Consider the following 25097-nt stretch of genomic DNA (forward strand, 5'->3'; position numbering starts at 1 on the left):
GTGAAGCTCGGTGAAAGCAACTGACATTTTTGAGGAACATATTGCCTAAATTTTCTGGGTTGAAGAGTGAGCCAAGTGAGAAACCAACATGAGGCAAGGCGCAAGCAGGATAATGACTCGGTTAGGCCACAAGCACTTCATTCCAGATCTCTTCCAGTTTATTGTTCTACTGTTATTCTACCACTTGATGCTGGATAATCTCGATACTGAAAATAATATTAAATAACCCATGAAAAAGGAAGGACCTTTGTACAAGGAACATTAGACTTATATGTGGTGCTATCCAAAAATTGTTGTTACAACTTTAGCAGAAGATATAGCGGATAATCAGGTAAATATGATCTATGACCTTGATTGTAATATGAAGGGAAATACAGAGAAAATGGACAGAACAGTAGAGCTTATAAAATAGCAGGTTGAGGAATGAAGGAGCGAGCGGGATGGGGTTACCCAGTGGTTAAGTGGAACAAGGGAGGTAATGAAGCAGACTGCCACCAAACCATTTATATAAGGGAAACCGAGATGACTATTGAAATTATATATTGACATACCAGATTATGTTTAAGCCTTTAGTTGGCATTGATGAATGAACAGTGAGTTAACAACTACAAAATTGGTGGTAAAATTACAAGAGAGTAATTTAAATTAAAATAATGATTCAGGTTTATGGCATCCATGGAACTTTAAAACAGGCATGTATTCTATGAGATGTTGCAGATTTATGTTATAGTGATTGTGACACATCACTTATTTCCACACTTGCAGATCCCTACAGTGCACACTAAGTCTTTTCGGTGTGCTGTGTCTTCACCAATTCCCTGGTAATGGCTTCTAACAGTATGGATTTTTCAACTGCACCGACCAAGTCTTCTCTTTACAGACTCCCTTACAACTGACTAAGTTCTAAAATTGTCTTGGTTATAACATTTCAGTTCAGACCGCATAGCAAACTGTTGTTGTACTCCAACTGTTTCCATGGGAAGATGTTTGTTTGCGAAGGCATTACCTAGTAGCAGCTGCTTATACTTGCTTATTAAGAATCTGTCGCCTAGCAGGGAATGTTGTTTCATTGTCTGTTTTGAGGTCATTACCCAACAATGGGTCTGCACGCTACAATACTTAGAAATAGACTTAGATGGAAAGCTGACATGGAGAAACCATGTAGAGAAGACAGTTGAAAAGACGATCTCTCTCTGTATAAACAAAATGTTCAGAACAGGCTTGCAGGAAGTAAATGGTGTAGTCCAAGATCTGTATTGAACGCTACATACAAAGCATTTATAAAACATGTCCTACAGAGTGCTCTGAAGCATTGATAACTGCAACACCAGCCATCATGAACAAATTAGAAGTGTTGCAAAATCAAGCTCTGAGATTAATACCAGGAGCAGTCAAATCAACTCCACTAGCCTCTGTGTAATTCTCGCCATGAACAACTCTTTAAACACTTAAAAGAGAGAAAATGGTTTTAATTCTGCACGAAAGGTTTTACGTTTTTATTTTACAATTCCTATTGGCCACAATACAAATAGCAAGATAGAAATCACAAAACTGAGAATGGCTTCATGCAAACAGTAGTGCCATTATGACAAAAGTACATTCCTTAGAACCAGAAAAATATGTACTACTTCCTTGTCCTGTACATTGCATTGGAGAAGATTATAAAGTAGACCTTTTTCATGAAAAGAGATACAGATCCATCAGTAATAAAATTGGCAGTTTTAGATATTCTACATCCTGAATGAGAGTGTTTATGTATTCGTCTTTTTTCCATAGCAGAGTGTGACATCATACTAATATAGTCTGTTGAGTCATGTGTAGATAATGAGGAAAATTGAGTTTCAGATTAGATAACACAGTGAGGGGTTATTATTGTTGAGTTGTGGTTTATATTTGCATACCTGTTCATCTTTGTCTGCCTGACAAGGCAGTACTCTAGAATTTGTGGTCATGAAGATTGTCTAGTCATTGTAAGAGCTTGTTAAAGTTAAATGTGCTTCAGTGTTACACTTGGTAAGTTTAACTTTTGAATACCATTCCTTCAGTTGTCAATGAGATGACCTTGGTTGTTTCTTGGTTCATTTAACACTATAAATTTTCACAGACCATATAATGTAAAATGACACTGTGATTTGTGAATGATGAACTTGGAAGGATGTGGAAGTGGTCATGCTTTATTGTAGGGTCCTAATCAATCATTTGCCTGATAGAACTGAGAAAGGATGCAAAGGACCTTGGTCAGGTTAGCCAGTCTCTGGAGTGAGATTCAGACCTTCCCACTTACAAAGCAGGGACTGTAATAACTGAACCGAGATATTTGATGTGAAATGTCATAGTGACACATGTCAAAGGTACTCACTTTCTTTAAATGTTGGCATTGTCAGCTTTTATAATTTGATTAGCATAGTCACTGGCATGTTAAATGAATCACTTAAGACCACGAGATGGCACATTATCAGGTTGAAAATGTAGATGACCTCCAGATAAGGAGAGTAGCTGTGAATATGCAGTTGACTCTGATGAGCCATTGATCAGACTGTTGGTCGGTGTACGCACACACACACACATGTATTAATGCACCTCGCTCCAGTCTGTAAGACTTCAGGTGTGGTAGTTCTTCTAAAGGAGCCCCACACAACTAGTTCCCCAAGGGTACTGTTCAGGTCATCTTCTGTTAGCTTATCTTCAGGATATGTTTCCTTGAAGATAGCTATCTTTATGTTGGTCAGCATCTCCTTGTAGTTCCCTGGTCCCCTAGAGTCCCTGAGTCTTTTTGGAGGTGTGGTCATTTTTGTAGGCCGGAGGGGCCTAGGCCTCTTAAGGGTTTCAGTCGAGATTTTTCTCTGCTTGGGTGTGTCAGCATTCCCTGGTTGCTGAATGCCCCTAGTTCCTGTTTCGCTTGCCCTTGCTTTTGCCTTTTTTCAATTTCCGTCTAGCGCAGCCAGGCAATACCTTCTTCGCCAGATGGAGTACACCTTCTCTGGAAACTACTGTCCCAGACCTCCATCTGTAGGTATGTTAGAAGAACTAGCCCCCAGCAGTGGTGTGTCAATATTACTGACTCCCAAGATAAGGGTTCCTAGTTTAATCTCAGGCATGGTTCTCACCACTGGTTCATCCCTGCCTTTGGCTGAAATCTCAACAGCAGTTTCACTGGTTGCAACCGGGCCCCTTAACGGTGTACTGGAGCTTCAAGCCTCCTGCTGAAGTATTTCTCATAGGGATCTCCTTGAATGGGAATCCTTCTTTCTTTTAGGTCCTGAGGACCGTTTTTTATTTTCTTTTTGGTTTCCATATTGGTCCCACAAGTAATGGGTATTTAAGAGGTCACCACCCACAGCACCCCATAAGGCATAAATACGTACAATGTACTGCTGCCTGGTGCCCCAAAGGGATCGTTCACGACACTGGCTATGTTTCACCCAAGTGCCACACAGCCCTCGGCATGATGAATCACACCTTGGCTTAGGTGGTTTGGCCCTGTTGTGTATAAACCCTCATGAGCCTCCAGGCCCTAAAGTTCACGTTGGGTGTATCCCAGGTAATTAGTGGGTGTGCGATGCTAATTAGCCATGCAGTTGTGACCAGAGTAAACCGCATGAAATGCCCCTGGAGGTGGCAGATCACCCCCACATTCCCACTAGGGAGACAACACAAGTAGCCAGAGCTACCTCTATATGAGTGCTCTCACGCATTCGCTCCGGGAAACCTTAGTGGTACCTGAGAGTCATAATGCCGCCGTGTGGAAGGCTCCGATCGTGAAATACGCCATTGCCCTCTATGGAAGCTTAGCCGCCAGCCCTGGCTAGTCATAATGATCCAGACCCTGAGACTAACGTTGCTTGGTGGGCTGTGCCATAGCTCAAGCGTTAGTCGCTAGTTTCCCTCCGCGGTGGCCCGGGTTCGATCCCGACTATGGTCAAGTGGGATATGTGGTGGACAAAGTGGCGCTGGGGCGGGTTTTCTCCAAGTACTTCGGTTTCCCCTGCCAATCTTCATTCCACCAAATTTTCCATCATCATAATCACCCGGGACAACTACAATAGGCCAATCAGTGGCCGCCGTGCCAAGTGGACCCACCTGTACTCCACCCCCACTAAGCGAAAATTAAAAAAAAAAAACGTTGCCCGACGGGACCAAGAAGTGTCCCAAAACTGTGTTCCAACGCATCGTCTGGTCCATGATGCGCCCTTACAGAGAGACAGCCGTAGTTCGTTCAACTTCATCGGGGATGGCATCGTTACATCGTTACTACCTGTAACATATGACCTTAGTGGTCATAGTTACCCCGCCCTACTCCTAACCTTCGGATTTCATAAAGTGCGGGAAAATTTCTTGATTGGTTGAGTAACTTACAATTTCTAAGGGATTGTTTCGTACGGTTTAGTGGAGGTAGGGAAATTCATTCGATTGGTGCACCTGATAATTTATTCACTTTTAATTAGTTCCGACGGGTGTTGACGTTTAGGTTATAAGCGGTTATATTGTGACGTATGTTGAAGGTAGTAAACTTAATCTAAGACGTAAAATGTTTACATTAATCTCATCACTTTCAAAATCGTTTAGCTACTGCGGAGAGAATGCCCTTAGTAAGTCGATGCAAATAAATTTGGACCACAAAATTGTTAACAAATTGGAAAGATATTTCATTAAACTCTCATTTTCTTTCCCGTTACATAAGCACAACCCGAAGCAGCTATAATTCGCATGAATGTTTGGCTGCTAAAGCTTACGTATATTGTAAACTTACTTACGGAGCTGAACCCTTCTGGAGGAGCCGCCAATTCTGCAGCTACTCAATTTCCCAGCATTTTATGGAACCCGAAGGTTCATCACCGTGTTCACAAGAGCCCTCCACTACTCCCTATCCTGAGCCAGATCTATCCAATCCATATCATCCCATCATATCTCTCTAAGATCCATTCTAATTTTGCCCACCCACCTACGTGTTGGTCTTCCCTGTGGTCTTTCTCCTTCTGGCTTTCGCACCAATATCCTATGTAAATAGTTTTCGTTATATCATAAGTGATTGGCGTTTTCGTCGTGAGCGATAGTACACGTTAATTTGAATTTGGTTTTGCAAGTATGAAATGTGTTTTTAATTAACAGTCCAAAGTGGAAGTATTAAAATTTCACAGTCGGTGAAAAGTGCTTTGTAATCTGCTTTACTTAGATTTAATTATGGTTATTTGTATATAATGACACACATGTCTTTGAAGTCCATGAACTTTTTACAGTGCAAGATCTTACCTATAATGAGGCATCAGAAAGTTCCTGATGTCAGTTTTTAATTTGTGCCCCATGAATATAAAATGAATTTCAGCAAGTTAAGTATTTAAAATTAAATTTACCCAGATATATTTCAGCAAGTTAAATATATAAGACGTATTTATCACATATGGTGAGATTGTAGGGATCCAATTCCAAGAGAGGAATAAATATGTAAAGATTACGGAGCATGAAGGTCATGACATTCGGTTGCAACATTTGTGATATACTAGATCCCACCCATTTAAAAAGTGGGATATTAAAACAATTTAAAATCTTTCCATATATTCACTTCTCCTGTTTATATTCCCATAGACTGGAAGGAACTTCAAAAGTAGCTGCCTGTGGGTAATTAATTAGTTCTTCATAACTAATTTCTGTTTTAGAGTATCTGTTTAAAACATAGTACCATGTGATCCAAGGGCCCACTAATCCAAAAGAGATATCATGTGGTTTTAATTCACCACCTGGGGCTACATATGTACTACAGATATAGAATGTGTCTGTCATTGTAAGAGACATTTGTTCTTGTAATCATATTTGCTGTAATACAACAAAGAGTCCCTTGAGATATCATTGATGTGCACTTGTCACTGATTTGTTGAAGTTCTTCATTGGTTTGAGAGTTAAACATCACTGTCTCTTGAGCTGTTGGTGTGTACTGCAATAACTTCAGTGACTTCAGTACACTTCCTACAAATTATACCGAATAGACTGTTATCTGATTTTCACAGGCATATCATCCAGCTGATCTGTGACCATTGACTCATCCAGCATGTTAGAGGCCAAAACATTTTTCCTTACCTATTATGTTGTTCATTCATTCATTTCCTTTATTTTCCATATATCCATACAGGTAACACACCTAGGATGTGGAAATGGTCCCTTTGATATCCCAATGGATATCCCACCCCTGTGAAATACATGGCAATTTGTTCTGACAGGTTATTTGTTCAAGCTTCAAGTGCACTTGCCTTTGCCTCTGTCTCCTACTGACTCTGTAGTCTTAACAGCATTTATACAGCCGAACTCTGTTCCATATATTGAGCTGTTTTCTTCCCTTGGTGGCAGACTTGACAATGTTACCTCCTGTGTACAGATCCAGTAAGTGTCTTGCATAGTCTTCACTGATGCACCCCAAGCCATCTTGTCATTATCAAGATTCTCTGTCAAAGCAGATAAGTAGCTTGTCTTTTCCTAGATACCTGACCCTATAGACCTGCATAGCTCTGAGGCAACTGATGGAGCTGCAGTGTAAGTCACTTTGCACGGAGATTTGGCTTCAGAACAAGCTTTCAGACCAGCTCTGGGGCCCATCCAGCCTCCTGTCCAATGGGCATCAGGGCTCTTTCCCCAAGGATAAAGCAGCTGGGCTGTGAAGCTGATCATTCTCCTACATCTAGTAACAAGATCAAGAATGGCAGAGCTATGCCTCCACTCCCCCATATGTCTTCATGGCATAGGTAAAGAGAAAGGTAAAGCTATTCTTGTAACAGGTAGTGGAGGCCCATAGGGTTGTGAGATGTCGATGTTTCCACATTTTCTAGACAGCTGGCTCACAGATGATGGTAAGGTTGTCAGCCTTACGTGTCGACCGGCCGCACTTTACTCCCAGGAAGATTCCAAGTACTCATTTCTGTTAGAGGCTATGTCGACCCCAGGGAAATAGTGCAGCTGGAAGGATTAGATAAACTGACAAAATTCACCTCCTCAGGACTTGAAAGTGTGACCGTCCATCTTGTAGCATAGTGCTTCAACCATCCAAGCTGTTGTGTGCCTCCTTTCATGGCTTAGTGCTCCTATTTGAGCACAGAGACAACTCTACCTTTACTTACAAGCTTTAGGACATGTAATTGTGTCTCTGTGTTGTGCTGTTGTGTCTTCGTGGCAGTACAAGGGGACTTATATGCAGGACAATAGATTGTGAGCAGTGAAACCATTGATGTAAGTATGACAGTCCTCCTTCAGTCTATGAGGACAACTGTTTCCATGATAATCATCTCATAATAAACATGGATAAGACTGAAGTATTATTCTTTCAGGGAAGAAAACCTACTCCAATCTCCTGTTTTTTGCTTAAATAATAAGGAAATAATTTATTCATCAAATGTAAAATTTTTGGGTATTTGTATTACTGAAAATCTAAGCTGGACAACTCACACTTAATACGTTTGCCAAAAAAACTAAATAAGGCTCTTTATTTGATCAAATCCTTACATGACATAGTTAGCCTACCTGTATTAAGAAACGTTTATTTTACTAAGTATGAATCGATATTGAAATTTGGTATTATTTTGGGGTGGGGGGCTTAAGGACTCTGAAACTGGGTTTAAAGTAAAGAAAAAATGTCTAAGAGTGATTAAATTTGTTAATAATAGAGTATCCTGTAAAAAATATGTTTGCTGAATTTAAGATTTTAACTTACCTCTTTAGTTTGAATATTTGAGATTTTATGTTTTGTAATAAAGAAAAAGATCTATACACCTCAGTATTCTGACATTCACAGCTACAATACCATATAAACATAATTTGTATGTCCAGGTTTGTAATACTTTAATCAGTATGGGAACTAAAATATTTAATGGCCTTCCCCTTGAATTGAAAAGTGTTGAAAATTTTAATGTTTTTAAGAAGAAACTAAAATATTATTTGCTGTGCAGCACTTTCTGTTCTCTTCAAGAGTTTTTCAACTAATGTTGGATTGATGACTAGTTTGTTGATTGTCTTTCGGTTTGCAGTTTTTAATATTGTGTTTATATGTTTTATATTACTGATATTTTCTTTTGATCTTGTGCATGTTTTATTGTTATGTACCTTGTCACGGTTATTATATTATCATGATATATCATTGTGTAATTGTTATGTGGCTTTGACATGTGGTGTATTTGCTGTTATCTTTTGACACGTCCAATTGTATTCCCCTCAATTATGGACGAAAATAGAGTTGAAAGTTAAAATAATTACCAGAATGGATACCACATGCTTTGTCCCTGGGGTAAAGTGGCCAGAGTATGATGCTGACCAATTTACCTTTATTGAGGACCATGGTTAATAATGTGTGTGTACCTCCAGTATCATCACACATCTTCATGATGTGGTCCATAATTAAGCATAATGACATAAATTTCAGATTCATGTGCTAGTATGTTAGCAGTGTGGTGCTAGTGTCACTCTCACCTCATAAGTTTCCACTGTGAGCATGTTAGTATATTGATGACAGGAAGTTAAAAACTACAGAGGTTTGGATACTCCTAGCAGGCTAATGTTCATGTGAAGGTTCATAAACATTTTCAGTAGGCACAAAAGTTGTTGGAAGGGGGGGGATGTAGTCAGAAACAGATGCATGGCATGGTTACCCGTACCATAAGCTCTCTTTGCATATGCAAGAAACCAAATGTGCAGCAAGACATCATCTGTGAGAAGTAGGAATATTTGTTGTGCTGCTGGGTGAATATAGAAGTATAGTTCAACTTGTGCAATATCACCCCAGTTACATTTACATTTATTTTCACTTCATGGATCCAATCATCTCCCTGTAGGACTGGATATAAAACATGTCACACATTACAAATTCATGATGACTACACATCATACGTCTTTGGTCCAATAAAATATATAATCAGGCCTCACGGAGACAGCACAATTTGTCAAGACTACATACATAGGCCGTGGAAAAACCCGTCATACATTGCTTAGTATTTTTGGTCCCAACAAAACAACGTAAAGTGACAATTTCTTTATTAAAACCGTCACAACACAACAATATTACTATCAGTGCCTAGTTTGGCTCTAATATTGTTGTGTTGTGATGGTTTTAATAGAGTAATTGTACATTATAACAACAGGATGCATGAAACAAAAAAAAAAGTAAAGTGATTTCACTGGGTAATGTTTTTTGAGAATTTCATTTGAACTTGATGTATTTGCCATGAAATAATCTTTATTTCTGTGAAGAGGGAAACCATAAGGAATATGTGTAGTATAATGTAATTAAACTCTGATATTTTTTCTTTTTCATTTTTGCAGGATCAATAAGAATGTCAATCAAGAATCTGGCAAGTTTAAGCAGAGATGAAGTTAAAAATCTGTTTAGTTCCATAGACACTATATTAACGGACTGTGATGGTAAAACGTTTTAATCTTATAGAAAATATATGTCTTTATCTTTTATATGTTTTTAAATCTTTTTCGTGCATGACCACAGTAGAGAAAATGCAACTGTAAATGTTTCATATTTTCGGTATTTTGAGTTGTATGTTCTGAGAAAGAAATTGCTACTTCCTGCCATCTCAGGAATCAATATTGCCACGTGATAGGGAAGAAAAATGTCATTATGCTTTCAATATTCAATCATGACAGGATGTTGTTGAAAAACTTTACAATTAAGGTATATTTAAGAATTAACTTCCTGTTCATTTTGTGCTTTGAATGTCTGATCTGTTTTGTTTTATGTATCTGATAATATTAATTCCTTCTCATGGCTGTAAGTTGTTTATAAGATAAAATTTGTCTTACTAAGTTTAAAATATGAATCTGGATTTTAGAATTGGTATCTCATGGCCCTGTTTAATAGACTTTTAATGGTATTCATTAAGTAGTATTATAAGACTCACTAGCAGTTATTCTGCAAAGCATTTTTGAAAAATATGCATTTATTTTTTTTTCAGGTGTGTTATGGTTACATATGAAGATACTTCCTGGAGCTCCAGACGTCCTGAATAAGTTTCGTGAGATGGGGAAACGTGTGTTCTACATTACTAATAACAATGTTATCACTAGGGAAGAGTTTTGTGTGAAATGTGATAAATTAGGATTCACGTCAACCAAAGTTAGTGAACACCATTCTGGAATAGTCTGAGAGAAGTTTAGCATAAAGAAAAAGTGTCTCCCCCTCCTTCCTCCCTCCTTGTTCCCCCCCACACGCACAACCCCACGCATGTGTACTTTTGAATGCTCATGATCTATATACATATATAAATTCCATTCTCTCGATGCATATTTGTGGTGAGTTTTATTTAACAAACCGAAGTTCTTGTATAACAAAATTTTTGAACAGCATAAACTCAGCTGTACTTGAGTTTGTAGATTTTGACATTGTACTTCACCGTGCAAAGTTCATTGAATGTTGTGTCACATATACTGGTGACTAAAGATGGGGTTGGGATTGGTAATTGGATTTATTAATAACCTACAGGTCATAACTACCATTAATTATTACACTGTTGCTGCTTTACACAATTTACAGTCACTCCACACTAATGTCTTCTGTCTTCAAGGATTTATTGCACAGCAGCCATAACAGTCTCACTGAATTACACGCTCCTGATATTACAAATAAATAAAATCTTCTAATCACATGTTAAGTCTTCATAGGCCAGCTTCTAATTCTTCTTCAACTATGAACTTCCATCGGCTATCTCCTACTGAGAGCTGACTTGCTTGCTTTTTCGCGTGCTTCTGCCATTACTACTACTTGTAACTCATAACTGCCCTGAATGAATCCTGTCACTTACTTATGTAGCTATCCATGAAATAATTTTCACATCAATAATATATTCAGAGCATGATGAATTACAGTTATTAAAATGATAGTAGGACTATCTGGCTGTCAGACAGAATTGTTGGTGTCAGTAAAGATATTGGATTTGTGATGGTACTTGTGCTAAAAGTAAACCAGAGACTCTCATTTTATTCTAATGGTTATGTGAGTGGGAAAGTGAGAAGTTCTGACTGGGTTTCAAATCTAAAACATTTGTAATAGGAATCATTTCCTTTTACTTACATCAGAAAATACAGTCCTTCAGTTTAATAAGTTCTTGTAAAATGCTGGTTAGTTTATTGTGTAAAGTTTACTGTCAATTTAGCTTCATTTTGATTGCCTGACATCTTCAAAAATTGAATGTTCACACATTTTCATCATGTTTCTTTGTAGGATGATGTACTCACTACCTCATATCTCACTGCCTGCTATCTCCATGATATTGGTTTCAAAAAAAAAGTGTATGTTGTTGGTACAAGTGGGATTTCCAGAGAGCTCAGTCGTTTGGGCATTAGAAGTTTTGGAGTTGGGGTAAGTAAATAGGACTCATTAGAAAGACTATGCAGTGAAGAATTCTATCTTTATACATCCAGAGCGATCTATTAGATCAGATATGTGCTATAATATTCAGCATTAGAATCAGCTACATAAATTGGTTAGAAGGCAAGACAACTTAACATTTTTTAAATGTAATTATTTTATGACTGAATGTCAAGGTTTTAACATGATTAGAATATTCAGTTCAGTTTTTAGTGAGTTCTGTGAAGTAGAAATCATTCTGTACTTTCCAGTTTACATCATATGAAATGAAGTAGTGAATTGGCTTTTGAAAACATTGTAGTGTATATATTCTGTTTTGTAAGAAACGTAGAGCAACACATCAACTGGCAGGGGACAATTGAATTAAAGGTTACTTTGACTCTACTCTCTCTGTGCTGCATAGTGCATGCTACAGCATGCACTATGCAGCACAGATCTACGGTTTTACGAGGGGCGTTCAAGTTCTAAGGTCTCCGATTTTTTTTTCTTGGGACTGGGAGCAGATAGACACATGCGGTTTAGTTTAAAATACGTGTGCACTCTTTGTGAATGCGTGACAGAGATGGCAGCACTGTACAGCACACAGAACTCTAGTGGTGGCAGCGAGAGTGAGCAGTGTTTTTGATACTTAAAACGGCGACGTTTTCGTTACAAGAACAGCGAGTAATCATTCGTTTTCTCCACTTGTGTGGCGTGACACGCATTGAAATTCATCGCCAGTTGAGTGAGACATGTGGTGATGGTGTGATGAATGTGAAAAATGTGCGTTTGTGGGTGTGACAGTTCAAAGAAGGCCGAATGTTGTGTGACAACGAATCAAAACAATCTCGGCCTTGCACCAGCTGGTCTGACAACATGTTCGACCGAGTTGAGAAAGTTGTTTTGGAGGATCGCCGATTGAATGTGGAAAACACTGCCTCCAAAGTTGGCATTTCCGTGGGATCTGTGCACACAATCCTGCATGAAGACCTGCGAATGTCCTCCAGGTGGGTGCCACAAATGCTGGTGGACAACCACAAGGCTGTGCATGGCAATTTGCCAGGCGATGTTGACACGTGATGAAGGCATGAATGGGACTTTGTTTTCATCAGTTGTGACAATGGATGAGACATGGATGCCGTTTTTCAATCCTGAAACAAAGCGCGATTTTCCAGTGGTCAAAACAGACTTCTACAGAAGCGTTCATAGCGGCCATGGAATCAAGGTGTCGACGTTGTGAAAAATGTGTATGGCTGCAGGGAGATTACGTTGAAAAGTGACAGAAGTTTCAAATTGTTTGTATGGTTATTGTGTGAGAAAAAAAATCGGAGACCTTAGAACTTGAACGCACAACGTACCAGCCTGGAGTAACAGAAATGAAATAAATGAATGAATGAATAAATAATAAATTTGAATATATAAATTAGAATTTTAACAGTTTTAAATGTGTTAAAGTATATACTGTATGGATTTATGGAGTTAAATATGATGCTGATATTATAGATGTAATGGGTCATAGGTGTGTAATTTTTGACTGTGTTTTAGTTAATATGGGTATTTTATATGAAATGGTGTAAATACAAGTTTTATAGTAGGTTATTTTTTAAGTATGTCTATTAAATGAAATCTATAAATCCTATAATATTATCTATATTTATAGGCTGATGCAAGTGTCTTTGTTTTATTGACTCGTGCAATTTTGTATATGCATGTTGATATATCTGTATTCAAAGGGACTATTTCCACATCCTGGTTTGTTAACCTATATGGATATATATGGAAAAATAAAGAGTGAATGAATGAATGAAAGAGCATGGCCCTGTAGACAAAATGTTATAGGCTACCTAAAGAAGTAGTTCTGTATTTTTACCCTTTGAAGCACAAATTTCTTCTGTGTATTATTCATAGATTCACTTCCTACCACCCTGGAAGCATGCTGTGTCTGCATTGTAAAGAACAGTTGGTTAATACTGTTGCAGAAGTAATCACCACTTATTCTGAGAATCTAATGAACCAAAATGCAACCTTAATCATCTGGACTAATTAAAGTGCTGGTGTGTTCAGACTGTCAAATCATTCATATTACTCAGTTTGAAATAAATAATTAGAATTTTTTAGTACTCATAAAATCATGTATTCAAAAGATTTATAGTTACATTTTGTATATAAACATCAACGATATCCAGTGGACATTGGTTACATGCTGGACTCAGGGCAAGCAGTAACCAGGTTACATCTTTCACTGTATAGAGAGGTAGGTTCATTAACACAATGGTATTAAGATCTAAAAGTTTGTGACAATGGTAAATTGCTACAAGTACTATGTTTTTGGACAATATCCATCGTCTTGTCTATTTTTAAAAAAAAAAGTCCTGTTTCTGTTTTAAAACACAACATTTCAGAGACTGGATTCTGTCCCCATCCTCAGGTAAAACCTACTCAGTTGGGTCCAATAGACAGAGCTAGCCCCTATCTCTGGACACCTATGCCAGTTTCAGAAGGGGTTCATAATCCAAGCTCTCACAGATGGTTTGTGTTGTGCTTGGATTAAGAATCCTTCTGAAACTGGCATAGGTGTCCAGAGATAGGGACTAGCTGTATCTATTGGACCCAACTGAGTAGGTTTTACCTGAGGACAGTGACAGAATCCGGTTTCCGAAACATTGTGTTTTAAAATAGAAACGGTGTTTTTTTTATAAATGAGAATTGAATTGAATTGAATTTATTTACATTCTATAAATCCTAAGTAGGTTAGTACCTTTGGATACAGAACAAGTCAAAAGGTTACATACATAAGTACAGGCAATTTTAGCTTAAAAATTAATATAACTTAATTTTACATCATTCTCTATTTACATTGAAGTATTCATCTAAAGAGTAGAAGGAATGAGCATGTAGATAATTCTTTAACTTGGATATGTCCAAAAACATAGTACTTGTACATAATGTTATGTTTCACAGGAATTCACTTTTACTGTAAAGGAGTAAAATAATTAGATTACATTTGTAAGTTTTGGAAGTGCCTTTTTTATATGGTATACTTTCGGCCCCTCGTTGGTGTCTCCACCTTATCGTGGTGAGGGCTATACCAGCGGTATAGGCAGGGCCTCCCTTGCTGGACAGGTCAAAGGGTAGGCATCAGACGAAGAGAGACACCGAAAACTGATGCCGGAAGCAGCGTCATCAGCGGCGACTTGAAGCACAGAGAAAATGATGCTCGAGATGGTTCAAGTTCGTATAGCAACAGGCGTGACCAGAGTGGTTTGAACGGCTGTTGTACTGCGATGTGGAAAGCAAATGGAAAAACTACCACATTATCACTTTTCCTGGATAGTCTCTTTCCAAAAACAGAAGATCGCATTAAGTGGAGAAACTGTTTTGGAAGAGGCTGTGGACCTGTCGTCTGACAGATTACTGATGAATGAATGAATACTTTCGGATTTGCATGGGTTTAGATTGGTAAGGTTTCACTGTACACAAGTATACTCTGTGGGAAAAATGCAGAGCTTTAGCAGTGTTACAGCAGATAGTACATGTAGTAATGACTGTGCTTTGTATGATTAATGTTAGTAATTTTAGCCTCAGACTTTCTATAACATTTACGAAGAATAGGACTATGATCCAAAAAGGAAAACGTTTTATGATATTGTAAGGAAGGAGTACATTTTCTGTACCCCTGAACATGGGAAGGCAGATTCTTTGTATTCCTATCTGTGTGCCTATCAATGCATTCCTTCTCTTAGTATGTGAATGTGGTGACAAAATAATCCATGAAATGAATTTTGTTTACTTAAAGTAGATGAGTATGTAACAATGGAGATTAAAACACACACTGATACAAATTATGAGACAAGTTATATAATGGTGATAATGATAATTTTAGTCAACATGCACAATGAGCAGAAGTGAGTTTTGCGCAATTCCAAAGTGGGTAGGGAAGACATTTTCAAAGAAACAATTGAGAATGAGAGTTTACACGAAATTAGTAATGATAATGGAGTTAGTGTAGTAAATTTTACCTCATCCAAAAGTCTTATTGTCAAAAGTACAAAGTTCCTACATCATAACATTCATAAATTTACTTGGACATCTCCTGATGAGAAGATGCACGACAAAATTGACCATATTTTGATAGACTGGAGATGGCATTTAAGCATACTTGATGTGTGACTGTTCAGGACAGCAGATTCTGATACTGACACTATATGGTGGTAGCAAAATTTAGGGAGCGACTGGCAGTTATTAAACAAACAATGCACAGAGTTCATATGAAGAGGTTCAATGTGTGAGTGAGTGAGTTTTATGACTTAATTTTAGTAAATTTGTGTGGAAATGTGTAACATTTAACACTCTATCAATCTACATGCAGTGAAAATAATTGATGATTAAGTAGTTGAGTCTGTCATTAGGGGAGAGGGGTCCAAGAGAAGCAGTGGGCCATAGCAGCTGAACTTAAATACCATAAAGAGAAAAATGCAGCCCTATTAGATTCTACTAACGAAGTCAATCTAGTTGTAAATGTAAGTTGCAAATCTATGCTGCAGTCTTACTACAGAAATACAGTACAAAATTATAAACAAAAATGGCTAATAAATGCTTAAAAAATATGCCAGAGTTAAAATATTTATGAATGACATTAACAAGTCAAAATTGTATTCACATAGAACTTAAGAGCAGATTAATTTTGAGGAATGCTTTCAACCATTCTGTTCCAAAATTTTTGTTTTCTTTCAGTCTGTCTAAAAACATAAACATCAAAATATACAAAACTGTAGCTTGTTGCTTTATATTGGATTGAAACTTTATCTCTAACAATAGGTTAAAAAATGTTAAGTTATCCCTGTATATAATTATGTACTTAAGCATTATGCCATGAGGGCATGTGGGGGAGTGGAGGCATTCTTGATTTTGGCACTGGATGGAAGTGAGTGGTCAGCTACATGCCGCTGCTGCTTTACCCCCTGGGATAGAGCCCTCTGTACCCACTGGAAAGGAATCTGGGAGGCCTCAGAGCTGGCCTGGACATTGTCGAGAAAAAAAGTCCCTTCCTGCTGGGATTGGACCCCAAATTCCTTGGCTGTTCTCTCACCATAAGGGAAGAGCAGATTTTGTTTGGAAGACCTGAAGAGAAGAGACCACTTGTAAGTTCTAGGTATAGATAGGAGCATAATATTGAGATGTAAGATTTGAGATTTTCACTGTGGTGACTATGAAGAATGCCATCTTCTGGGATGTTGAGCCATGCAGATCTTTTGTGAACTGACATTTCGGAGGAATATATCGCCACAATCTTCAGGGTAGAAAAATCCATGAGCGAGGAAGCAGCTTGAGCAGGTGACTGCAGACGTAAGATCTACATGGTGCCATATCCCAGAAGACAGCATTCTTAATATTGAAATGGATCTTAAATGAATATGGTGATATGAACTGTATTCATCTGGCTCAGGAGAGATACTAGGTGAGATTGAGGGACATGGCCTTAGTGTTTATATGTGACAGTTTGTAGTGTGTTTTACTGTGAAAGACATGGATGGAGGTTCGTTGGAATGATGCATGTCTGTATCTCCTACAATGTATGAGGGTAAGTCAATAAGTAAGTTACAAATGGATATAGAACTTAAACAAATAAGATTTGAAAATTGCTTTTATGTCTCAACATAATCTCCCTCTACACTGAGGCACTTGTCCCATAATTTCACAAGCCTCTGAAGACCAGCAGCACAAAATTCTTTTTGCTGCTGTCAGAACCAGGCATGTTCACATGGCATGGCCTACTTCATAATGCATGACAGGTTAGGTTTTCACAAAGTCTGTGCATGACGGGTGCCGCGCATGCTGACCCCACAACACAAAATGCAAAGAATGGGTCTGGCATTACAGCATCTCAATTGCTACCATGATGGACACAATATGCTAGCCCAAATTGTCACAGGTGATGAGTCTTGGGTTCACCATTACCAGCCTGCCTGCCAAAAAAAAAGTTTAAGGTGACACCATCCTCCAGGAAAGTGATGCTCAGTCTTCTGGGATCACGAAGGCATACTGCTCACCACATTCCAGCCTCAAGGACAAACTATAAATGCTGACTCCTACTGTAACATCCTCAGGAAACTTCGTAAGGCCATTCAACAGAAGCATGCAACCTGTCATGCATTGTGAGGTAGGCCATGCTGTGTGAACACGCCTGGTTCCGACAGCAGCCCAAAGAATTTTATGCTCCTGGTTTTCAGGGGCTTGTGAAATGATGGGACAAGTGCCTCAATGTACAGGGAGGTTATGTTGAGAAATAAAAGCATTTTTCAAACCAGTACTCATATTTGTTTAAGTTCTACATCCATTTGTAACTTACTTATTGACTTACCTACATACATGAAGACTCAGAACTCTTACTTCCTGCTTCATATTCTTAACACTCCTAATTTTCACACAGCCAGATCCTCTAATCAGTGATGTGGCAACACTGGTGATGAAGGATTTCAAACTAGATCCAGATGTGGGTGCAGTTATTGTGGGGTTTGATGAATATATCAGTTACCCCAAGATTTTGAAGGCAGCAAGCTATTTGAATCACCCAGACTGTCTCTTCATTGCTACCAACACAGATGAAAGAGGACCTAGCTTCATCAATGACTGTGTTATTCCTGGTGGGTGTAAACACAATTGAAATATTCATAATTTTGCAACTTGTTTGTTTTATGTAATATATGTTTTCGTTATTTGCCATACAGCTTATGCTTTTAGAACAGGACAGTCAGGTATATTTGTTGCTGGCAGAGCTCAAAGCATGAAAGTATATGGGAGGTGCAGTAGAAAACTATACAAGTGCGATTGCCAGAAATCTTTTTGACCCAGTCACACGGAGTCACTGTAAGCATTGTTTGGTGTATCCTTTGAATCACGAAGTGCTGGATACCTTTTTTTTTCTTTTGTGGAATTCTACAGTCAGCTGATAAAATCATTAGTGCACAGCCTATACGTTTCAGCACATGACTGGAAGCTGTGTTGCTTGATTGCCTTCAGAAGTCTGAAGACATGAGTACCACAGGGGAAAGAGGTTGAGACTGTACAGGCGATGTACCAGCCAGAGTTCAAGATGTACATTTACTGACATTCCATGAGTGATTTATTGAAGAGAGCAGTGGTAAGTATAAAACTATTTGTATGAATCACACTGTGATTATGGGTAAATGAATGGCAGATAGGTTTAAGTTATAATTCTGGAGCCCTGATTCCATCACCCCCCAGCACGTTTTTTATGTAGTCTATGAGAATTTACATCTGAGAGTGATACAATGTGTGTGAATGGGGTCTAGATTTCAGTAACTTTTGAATGTTGGTCTCTGGTAATACCTCTTGATCATGCTTCTGTTGAACCTTCCATATATACTTTGTACTGCAGGAGCTTAATAATATTGTGTCAGCGCTCCGTCCCCCCCCCCTCCGCACTGTGACATGGCACACAACGCAGCTGTGACAAGGGTAACAGGCAAACACTGCGACTATATAAGGGAACTACACAGCCGCCAAAGACTGTTGGAAGTGAGTCAGCAGTCGGAGAGTGTGTGATAATCAGTGATAGTTTGTGATAACTGAGTAATAATTGGGAGTGTGTGATACATTGACACTTGTATCGCTCCCATATCGTAATTAATACGTGTAGACTACTGAGGACAGAGTGAGTTGATTATTGCGAATAGGGTTACAAAGTGTGAAACCCCACAACAGCGTTGTAATTAATTGTAGCCGAGATTGGTAGGTTGTTAAATAACCCAATTAACAATCCGAACGGCGTCTTCAGTAACGAAACACATTACAATATTTTTAAATTATGAAGTAAGAGCGTTATTACTTTAAACTCTAATAGCTTGAGCAGTATATAAGAGCATTCTATAAGATCCCAAATTGTTCACAAATAACCGTTACAGAATGGTGACATCAAGAAATTCAGTACAATTAGATTCATGGAAACTGTATTGTTCCGTTTGAAATATTCTGTTCACTTCACTTCATGGTCTCAGAGGAATGTATTCTCAAATTTAATGGCACTTTATTTGATGTAGCTCACGTGATTATAAATATATGTGTGCATCTGAACAGTTGGATGAGAGAAACATTTATTTTACATTTTACAATAAGATCTGTCCTACGCAAGGCAGAAGATGAATAGAGGGATATTACAATTTATACAGTTTAGTTCCTGAAAGAGGAGCTTTGGGCTTGTCCATATACACAGCATGCAGGTACACTACCGTGCTTCCTCATTTACTGACTTCTGCTGAGCAGGTTGCTTTAGTGGTATCTCTCTAGTCTTGTGCTTGGATATACCTCATTCATATCACAGCCATGCTGTTAACTATTTTGACTGAGGTTTTCAGTGCATTTCATCTTTCTGTCCAGGTGAATACCAGGACATAACCTTGAAGTAGGTTTCAGTCATCTCTTTACAGATTCTTTACTCACCAGTGTTCATGATCATACAGTCTGATTTGACAGTGTTTAACTAATGCAGGTGAACACTAAGTAACTCCATGAGCAGAGTGCTTGAGAAGCTAGTAGTCATGTGACAAATGAAGAAATTCCCTGCCTTTTGTGGAACTTGAAGGTTCTTACCGGGTCCACAAGAATGCACCACTGAAAGTTATAATGAAACTGATGAATCCAGTCCACATCTTACTCCTTTAAGATCAATTTTAATATTCTCCCAACTATGTGGAGGCCTCCCAAGTGGTGTCTTACTTTCAGGTTTTTGTGACTAAAATGTTGTATGTATTTATCTTCTCCCAAGTTTGTTACATATCCTGCCCAACTAATTTTATCTTGATTTTATCATGGTAACAACAATAACAACAACAACAGATTAAAGTCAATTTCACAGATCCCCCCATTAGAGCATTTTTTTCAGTCTCCTGATGTATGAGGGGTAGGCCTCCTTGGCCCTTGCAACATGACCCACAGTAGTCTATTGTGCTTTGGTAGCAGGTACTTTTTCTTCTGTTGTTCCAGTATTCTCCGTAACACTTTTTTCTCTGACACCCTTGACGTGTGCTCTTCCTGTGTGTGACAACACTTCACACCCAAACAAAGTAACAGGTAAAATTTTAGTTCTTCATGTTTTAATCCTGTTTATGTTTAGATCGGAGGATGGGCTGTGCAGTTGAAATGGTGTTATGTAACGTAGGAATCGTTGGTTTTATCCTCTTACTTGCCCACATTTATGTCCCACACTTACATTAGTTCTCAATTTTATACATTTACTTTTATAATATTTAATTAGTTTTCTATTTCCCCAGGTACAGGCAGCATGGTGGCAGCCATAGAGACATGTGCAGGTCGGAAACCATTTCTAATTGGGAAACCTAGTACCTACATCATTGATGCAATAAGAAAACGATATAATGTTGATCCTGAGAGGACTCTGATGATAGGAGACAGGTAGTAGTCATTCCATATGTCATAGCTGACCACTTTCCTTATGGGGTGTGCCTTTTTTTTTTGCAATGATTGAATATAGAAACGCTGAGGCATGGACATGAGTCTCTTGTGAATTGGAACACATTTTCATGGGTATCCTCCAGTTTGTCAGCTATTTATTTCTCCACTGTCTTCATTTATTATGATAGAACTATTATAGTGCAGTGTTATATTGTGTGTGAGATGATATTTTTTATTATTTCAGTGGACACAGTTCTAGTATCAACACACTATACATTTGCATGCACAATATGTTTCAGCTAATGCACCCATTATCAGGCACATAGACCTCTTACAGTCACCCTTCTCTTTATCTGCTATGCCTCCCTCCATTGGCCAGTGTTTACATATCAGGAGTGCATTGTACAGATATGTTGTTTATATAATTCCCTTTATTATAAAATGTATTATATATTACAATTTAAATTTAAGTTTATTATAATGCAAGATTTGTACATAGAGACACAAGAATATGTTCCTTCAACATATCTAATATGTTAAGAAACATACCAACAGGAAAAGTCTCCACTATAATTAAAACTATATTAAACAACCAGAACAGAATGAAACACAACCAAAGAAACAAAAAACATAACACATATTGTACTATCACAAAATTACTTCAGATGCAATAATGATTACTACAAACAGGAGGAAATATTAGCAATGGAAGCCTTGTATTCTGCAATCCTAAATGAAATATATCTACAATTCCTAGAACACAATAACATAAACATGTATAACACCCATATCACACTCAAAATAATACACTACTTCATATATGCAGATGACATGCTGTTAATATACAATGAAAAACTTACAGACAAGCCTTATGCTACAAGAATTTACATACATACATACACATCACAAGTCTAAAATACAATGGACATGAAACTGGTTACAAGCATAACACAAGCAAACAAATCAGAAAGACAGTGCAAAGCTAAACAAACACTGTAAGTAATTCAAGAAAGCAGTCTTCTGGGATGTGGCACTATGTAGATTTTGTGTTAACTGATGTTCCACCAAAACGTCAGTTAACACAAAATCTACATGGCACCATATCCCAGAAGACTGCCTTCTTCATAGTCACCGCCATGAAAACCTCAAAACTTATACTGTTAACTAATTATTTACTGTATGCTCCAAAAATTCATCCCATCCTTTCTAAGATTTTGAATGTTCTTTGGCAATCTATTAAATGACCTAATACCAGTAAGCATAGTGCCCTTATGGAAAACAGAAACATTTGAAGTTGGAATATAAATTTGATTTTTGTTTCTAGTGTTCAGGCTGTGAACCTCTGAACCTGAACAGAAATTATTCTGATTATCACAAACAACATCAAAGAAAAAATATATTCACATGACAATAGTAAAATATATAATTTCTTAAAAAGACTTCTACATGAGCCTCTGGGTCCCATACTGAATATGATCCTTATTACTTTCTTCTGTAATTTAAAAACTCAGTGGAAATAATATAAATAGCCCAAAAAGGCAGACATATGAACAGCTTTGAAAAGTTCCATATTTATTGCATGCACAACAAAATGGGCACATAAACAAAGTACTGTTTAATTTCCAAAATGCTATATTCTACACATATAATTACTATAAAAACATTAACCCAGAATTGCACACCATGCCAGCAGGACAGCAGCACTATACACATCACTGCATAAAATACATGCAGACGTAACACCAGTAGCGCCAGTGCCACACAGGCATTCCAGCAGAGTGACATATACTCAGATCTTGCTGTAACTGTTCTGAGAAATTTTAGCAAGGACTGTTTAGATAAGACATGCAACCCAAGACAATCCCACAATAACTAGCATGGCATGTGTATCAGGTACTCCAGCCAAGCTTACGGAAGCTTTTAGATCTGTTACAAGGTTCTGGAAGTATTTAAATTAATTATGCAAATTTTATTGGCTGTGCAGATTACCTTTGTTGGCCAGCCAATAAAAAATGAATTATGAGGGGAGTTTATGTCATTTGAAGTAGATGCATGTTAACTTAAAATGACGCTTTCAAAAACAGTTCTCAACTAACCCTTGAGTGATCTAGATGCAAAATTTCACACCTTCCATTAACCAATTAAGGGCACTTACCCTTAACACTGGAGAAGGTTGACTATTAATAAACTTAAGAGTAATATGTAATACGTGTGGTTATGAGTGTGAACAATTGAAGTTAATATTTTATTGGCTAAGAAGGAGTTTCAGTGTTTCTTAGTGTTCTGCTGTCATGTCGAAGCAAGGCCCATTGAGCCCTAAGGCAGATCCCTCACGTTCATCCATTAACATCGATCAGTGCAACCGCATTTTCCCTCTTAACCCATATGTAAGGTATGGTTTCATGGCACCCAATTATTCTCTTCCACCTTGAACCTTTCCACTACACCGAAGGATTCTAGGTGTGTGGTGAGAGTGAACAAAAATACAAGTGGGAATAAGAGGGGGGATGATGCAGAGGGGAAGGGTTCGATGTGAGACAAACTGAAGGGCAGTTACAGAAGTGGTCACCAACATGTGGCAACAAGAATCGTGCAAAAACGCTCACAGCTGTCTTGCCTGTAGTTCCAAGTGGTGTGTATAAGTGCATTAAATCCAAACATCCGATACAAATCCCATCTAATAGTCTCCCCTACATATGCCTCACTAGTGCCTGAACAGTTGGATGGATTGTATTCATATTTTATATTTAGGCATTTATCTAGCACAGGTAGTGCCTAGTGAAGATGAACATTCTAGCTCCAAAAGTAAGGCCCTTCAGATGTTCCCCAAATAGGAAATGGTTTTCTTGAAAATGGTTCTAACAGTTTTGATTAAATTTCACTAATTTGTGAAAAGCATCTCCCAGAACAAAACTGCATACATGATATCATCTGGAAAATGCACTAAGGGCAGAAACCTTTAATGCCAGTTTTTTTTTTTTTTTTTTTGAAAACTGACTTTACTGGTTGGATTGAGTTCATTGTTGTTCAGCATTCAGTAACCAGCAGTGGTCAACTGAGCACAGTTATTTGTGTTTTGAAGGTATGTAGTCAAGGTCAATCATACGTGAAAAAGTATGTGCAATATTTTTGCATCTGTTTTTTTAAGGTATCATATGCCAAGTCATTGTGTTTTTGCTCATCAATTAAATTACTTTTCTATGTAGATAGATATGAAGACTTCTTTATATTTATACACTGCACTTTTCTTATATTACATGCCTCTTTCTTTTTAGTTCCGTTATTTAAAATATGCATAGAAATTTTTGATTCATCACAATTTTTCCTGATGCTTCACACTGTTCTTTATACTTAATTTATAGTGATGTCCTGTTTGATCAATGTATGGTTTCTTGCAATCGCTACATGTCACTTTATAATGACTGTATCATTAGCTGACACAAAACAAGGTGCAGTGATATGCATTTCAGTTAAAGAATTGTCCATTTACATGTATCACATGGGGGTGTTTGATTTATGTAGTAAATTCTGTGTAAACTTAATTTTTGGTCACCTTTTTATTTCCAGTATCATTGATAAGTTAATGCGATATTGTCAAAGAAATGGTCAATTTAGTAGATCTATTATCTCTTTCAGATGTAACACAGACATACTTCTTGGCACAAGATGTGGTTTCAAGACGTTACTAGTGTTGTCAGGTGTGAACACTTTAGATGATGTCATGAACTGGAAACAGTCAGATAATGAAGAAGATCGTGGTCTTGTACCTGACTACTATATAGGCAAACTTGGTGACCTATTACCACTGCTGACCTAGGAGAAAATAAGCATAAAGCATTTCTATGAATTACATATGTATACTCTATATACCAAGTCTACAGGATTGTTCTGTCACAAAAGAAGTATATTTATAAATGTTTTAATACAAAAACAACTGTTATTTGTGTAAAGTATATCCATCCAAATCCCACTCAGGGCATGGATGTTTAGTTTGTGTGTGTGCGTTTTTCTGTGTTTGTGTACAGGTAGAGGCCTTGCGATGAGCTAATCACCTGCCCAAGGAGTCCTACCGAATGTGTAAGATCTAGAAAAACCGAAGTGAACGGAGAAGTTCATGGAAGTAGGCCTAGGCCCACTGGTGCTGTAGTGCCAAGGGAAAAAAAAATATCCATCCAAAACCTCATTTTTGTGTAACTCATAGTATCCCTCTGTCTGTCATGCTCTGCACCTTGGAAACTGATAATGATAGATGGTTGTAAATACAAATGTTGTTCACTTTTGGAAGGAAAAATAAATAATTATCCTGTTACATGCATGTCTCTATGAAGAGTGGATACAG

The 25097-nt window shown here is 37.8% G+C and overlaps 1 protein-coding gene across 8 annotated transcripts; it reads left to right on the forward strand.

The window, feature by feature from the left end:
- The first annotated feature begins 1906 nt into the window (after positions 1-1906).
- LOC111862749 (glycerol-3-phosphate phosphatase) lies at positions 1907-24793 on the forward strand. 8 transcript variants are annotated; one of them, XM_023848402.2, is made up of 8 exons: positions 4313-4502; positions 6470-6743; positions 9295-9393; positions 9936-10096; positions 11201-11338; positions 17757-17970; positions 20617-20758; positions 24395-24793. In XM_023848402.2, the coding sequence occupies exons 2-8, from the start codon at positions 6686-6688 to the stop codon at positions 24573-24575; spliced, it is 993 nt and encodes a 330-aa protein (XP_023704170.1). In that variant the 5' UTR covers positions 4313-4502; positions 6470-6685; the 3' UTR covers positions 24576-24793. The 8 variants fall into 8 exon arrangements, with proteins under 8 accessions (XP_023704171.1, XP_023704170.1, XP_033606654.1 ...); XM_033750763.1 differs by having other exon boundaries at positions 4314-4502; positions 6470-6731; XM_023848403.2 differs by lacking the exons at positions 4313-4502; positions 6470-6743 and adding an exon at positions 1907-2013.
- Positions 24794-25097: the final 304 nt, after the last annotated feature.

This window comes from Cryptotermes secundus, unplaced genomic scaffold (genome assembly GCF_002891405.2).
Source record: "Cryptotermes secundus unplaced genomic scaffold, Csec_1.0 scaffold5, whole genome shotgun sequence".
Classification (NCBI taxonomy): domain Eukaryota; kingdom Metazoa; phylum Arthropoda; class Insecta; order Blattodea; family Kalotermitidae; genus Cryptotermes; species Cryptotermes secundus.

What these genes read in the sequence shown, in the direction of transcription:
- LOC111862749 (XM_023848401.2), top strand. Translation starts at nt 4,529, where the DNA reads ATGTTTACATTAATCTCATCACTTTCAAAATCGTTTAGCTACTGCGGA. An exon ending in TATATTAACGGACTGTGATG is followed by an intron (nt 9,394 to 9,935) that starts GTAAAACGTTTT and finishes TTTTTTTTTCAG; the next exon opens with GTGTGTTATGGTTACATATG. An exon ending in CAATGACTGTGTTATTCCTG is followed by an intron (nt 17,971 to 20,616) that starts GTGGGTGTAAAC and finishes CTATTTCCCCAG; the next exon opens with GTACAGGCAGCATGGTGGCA.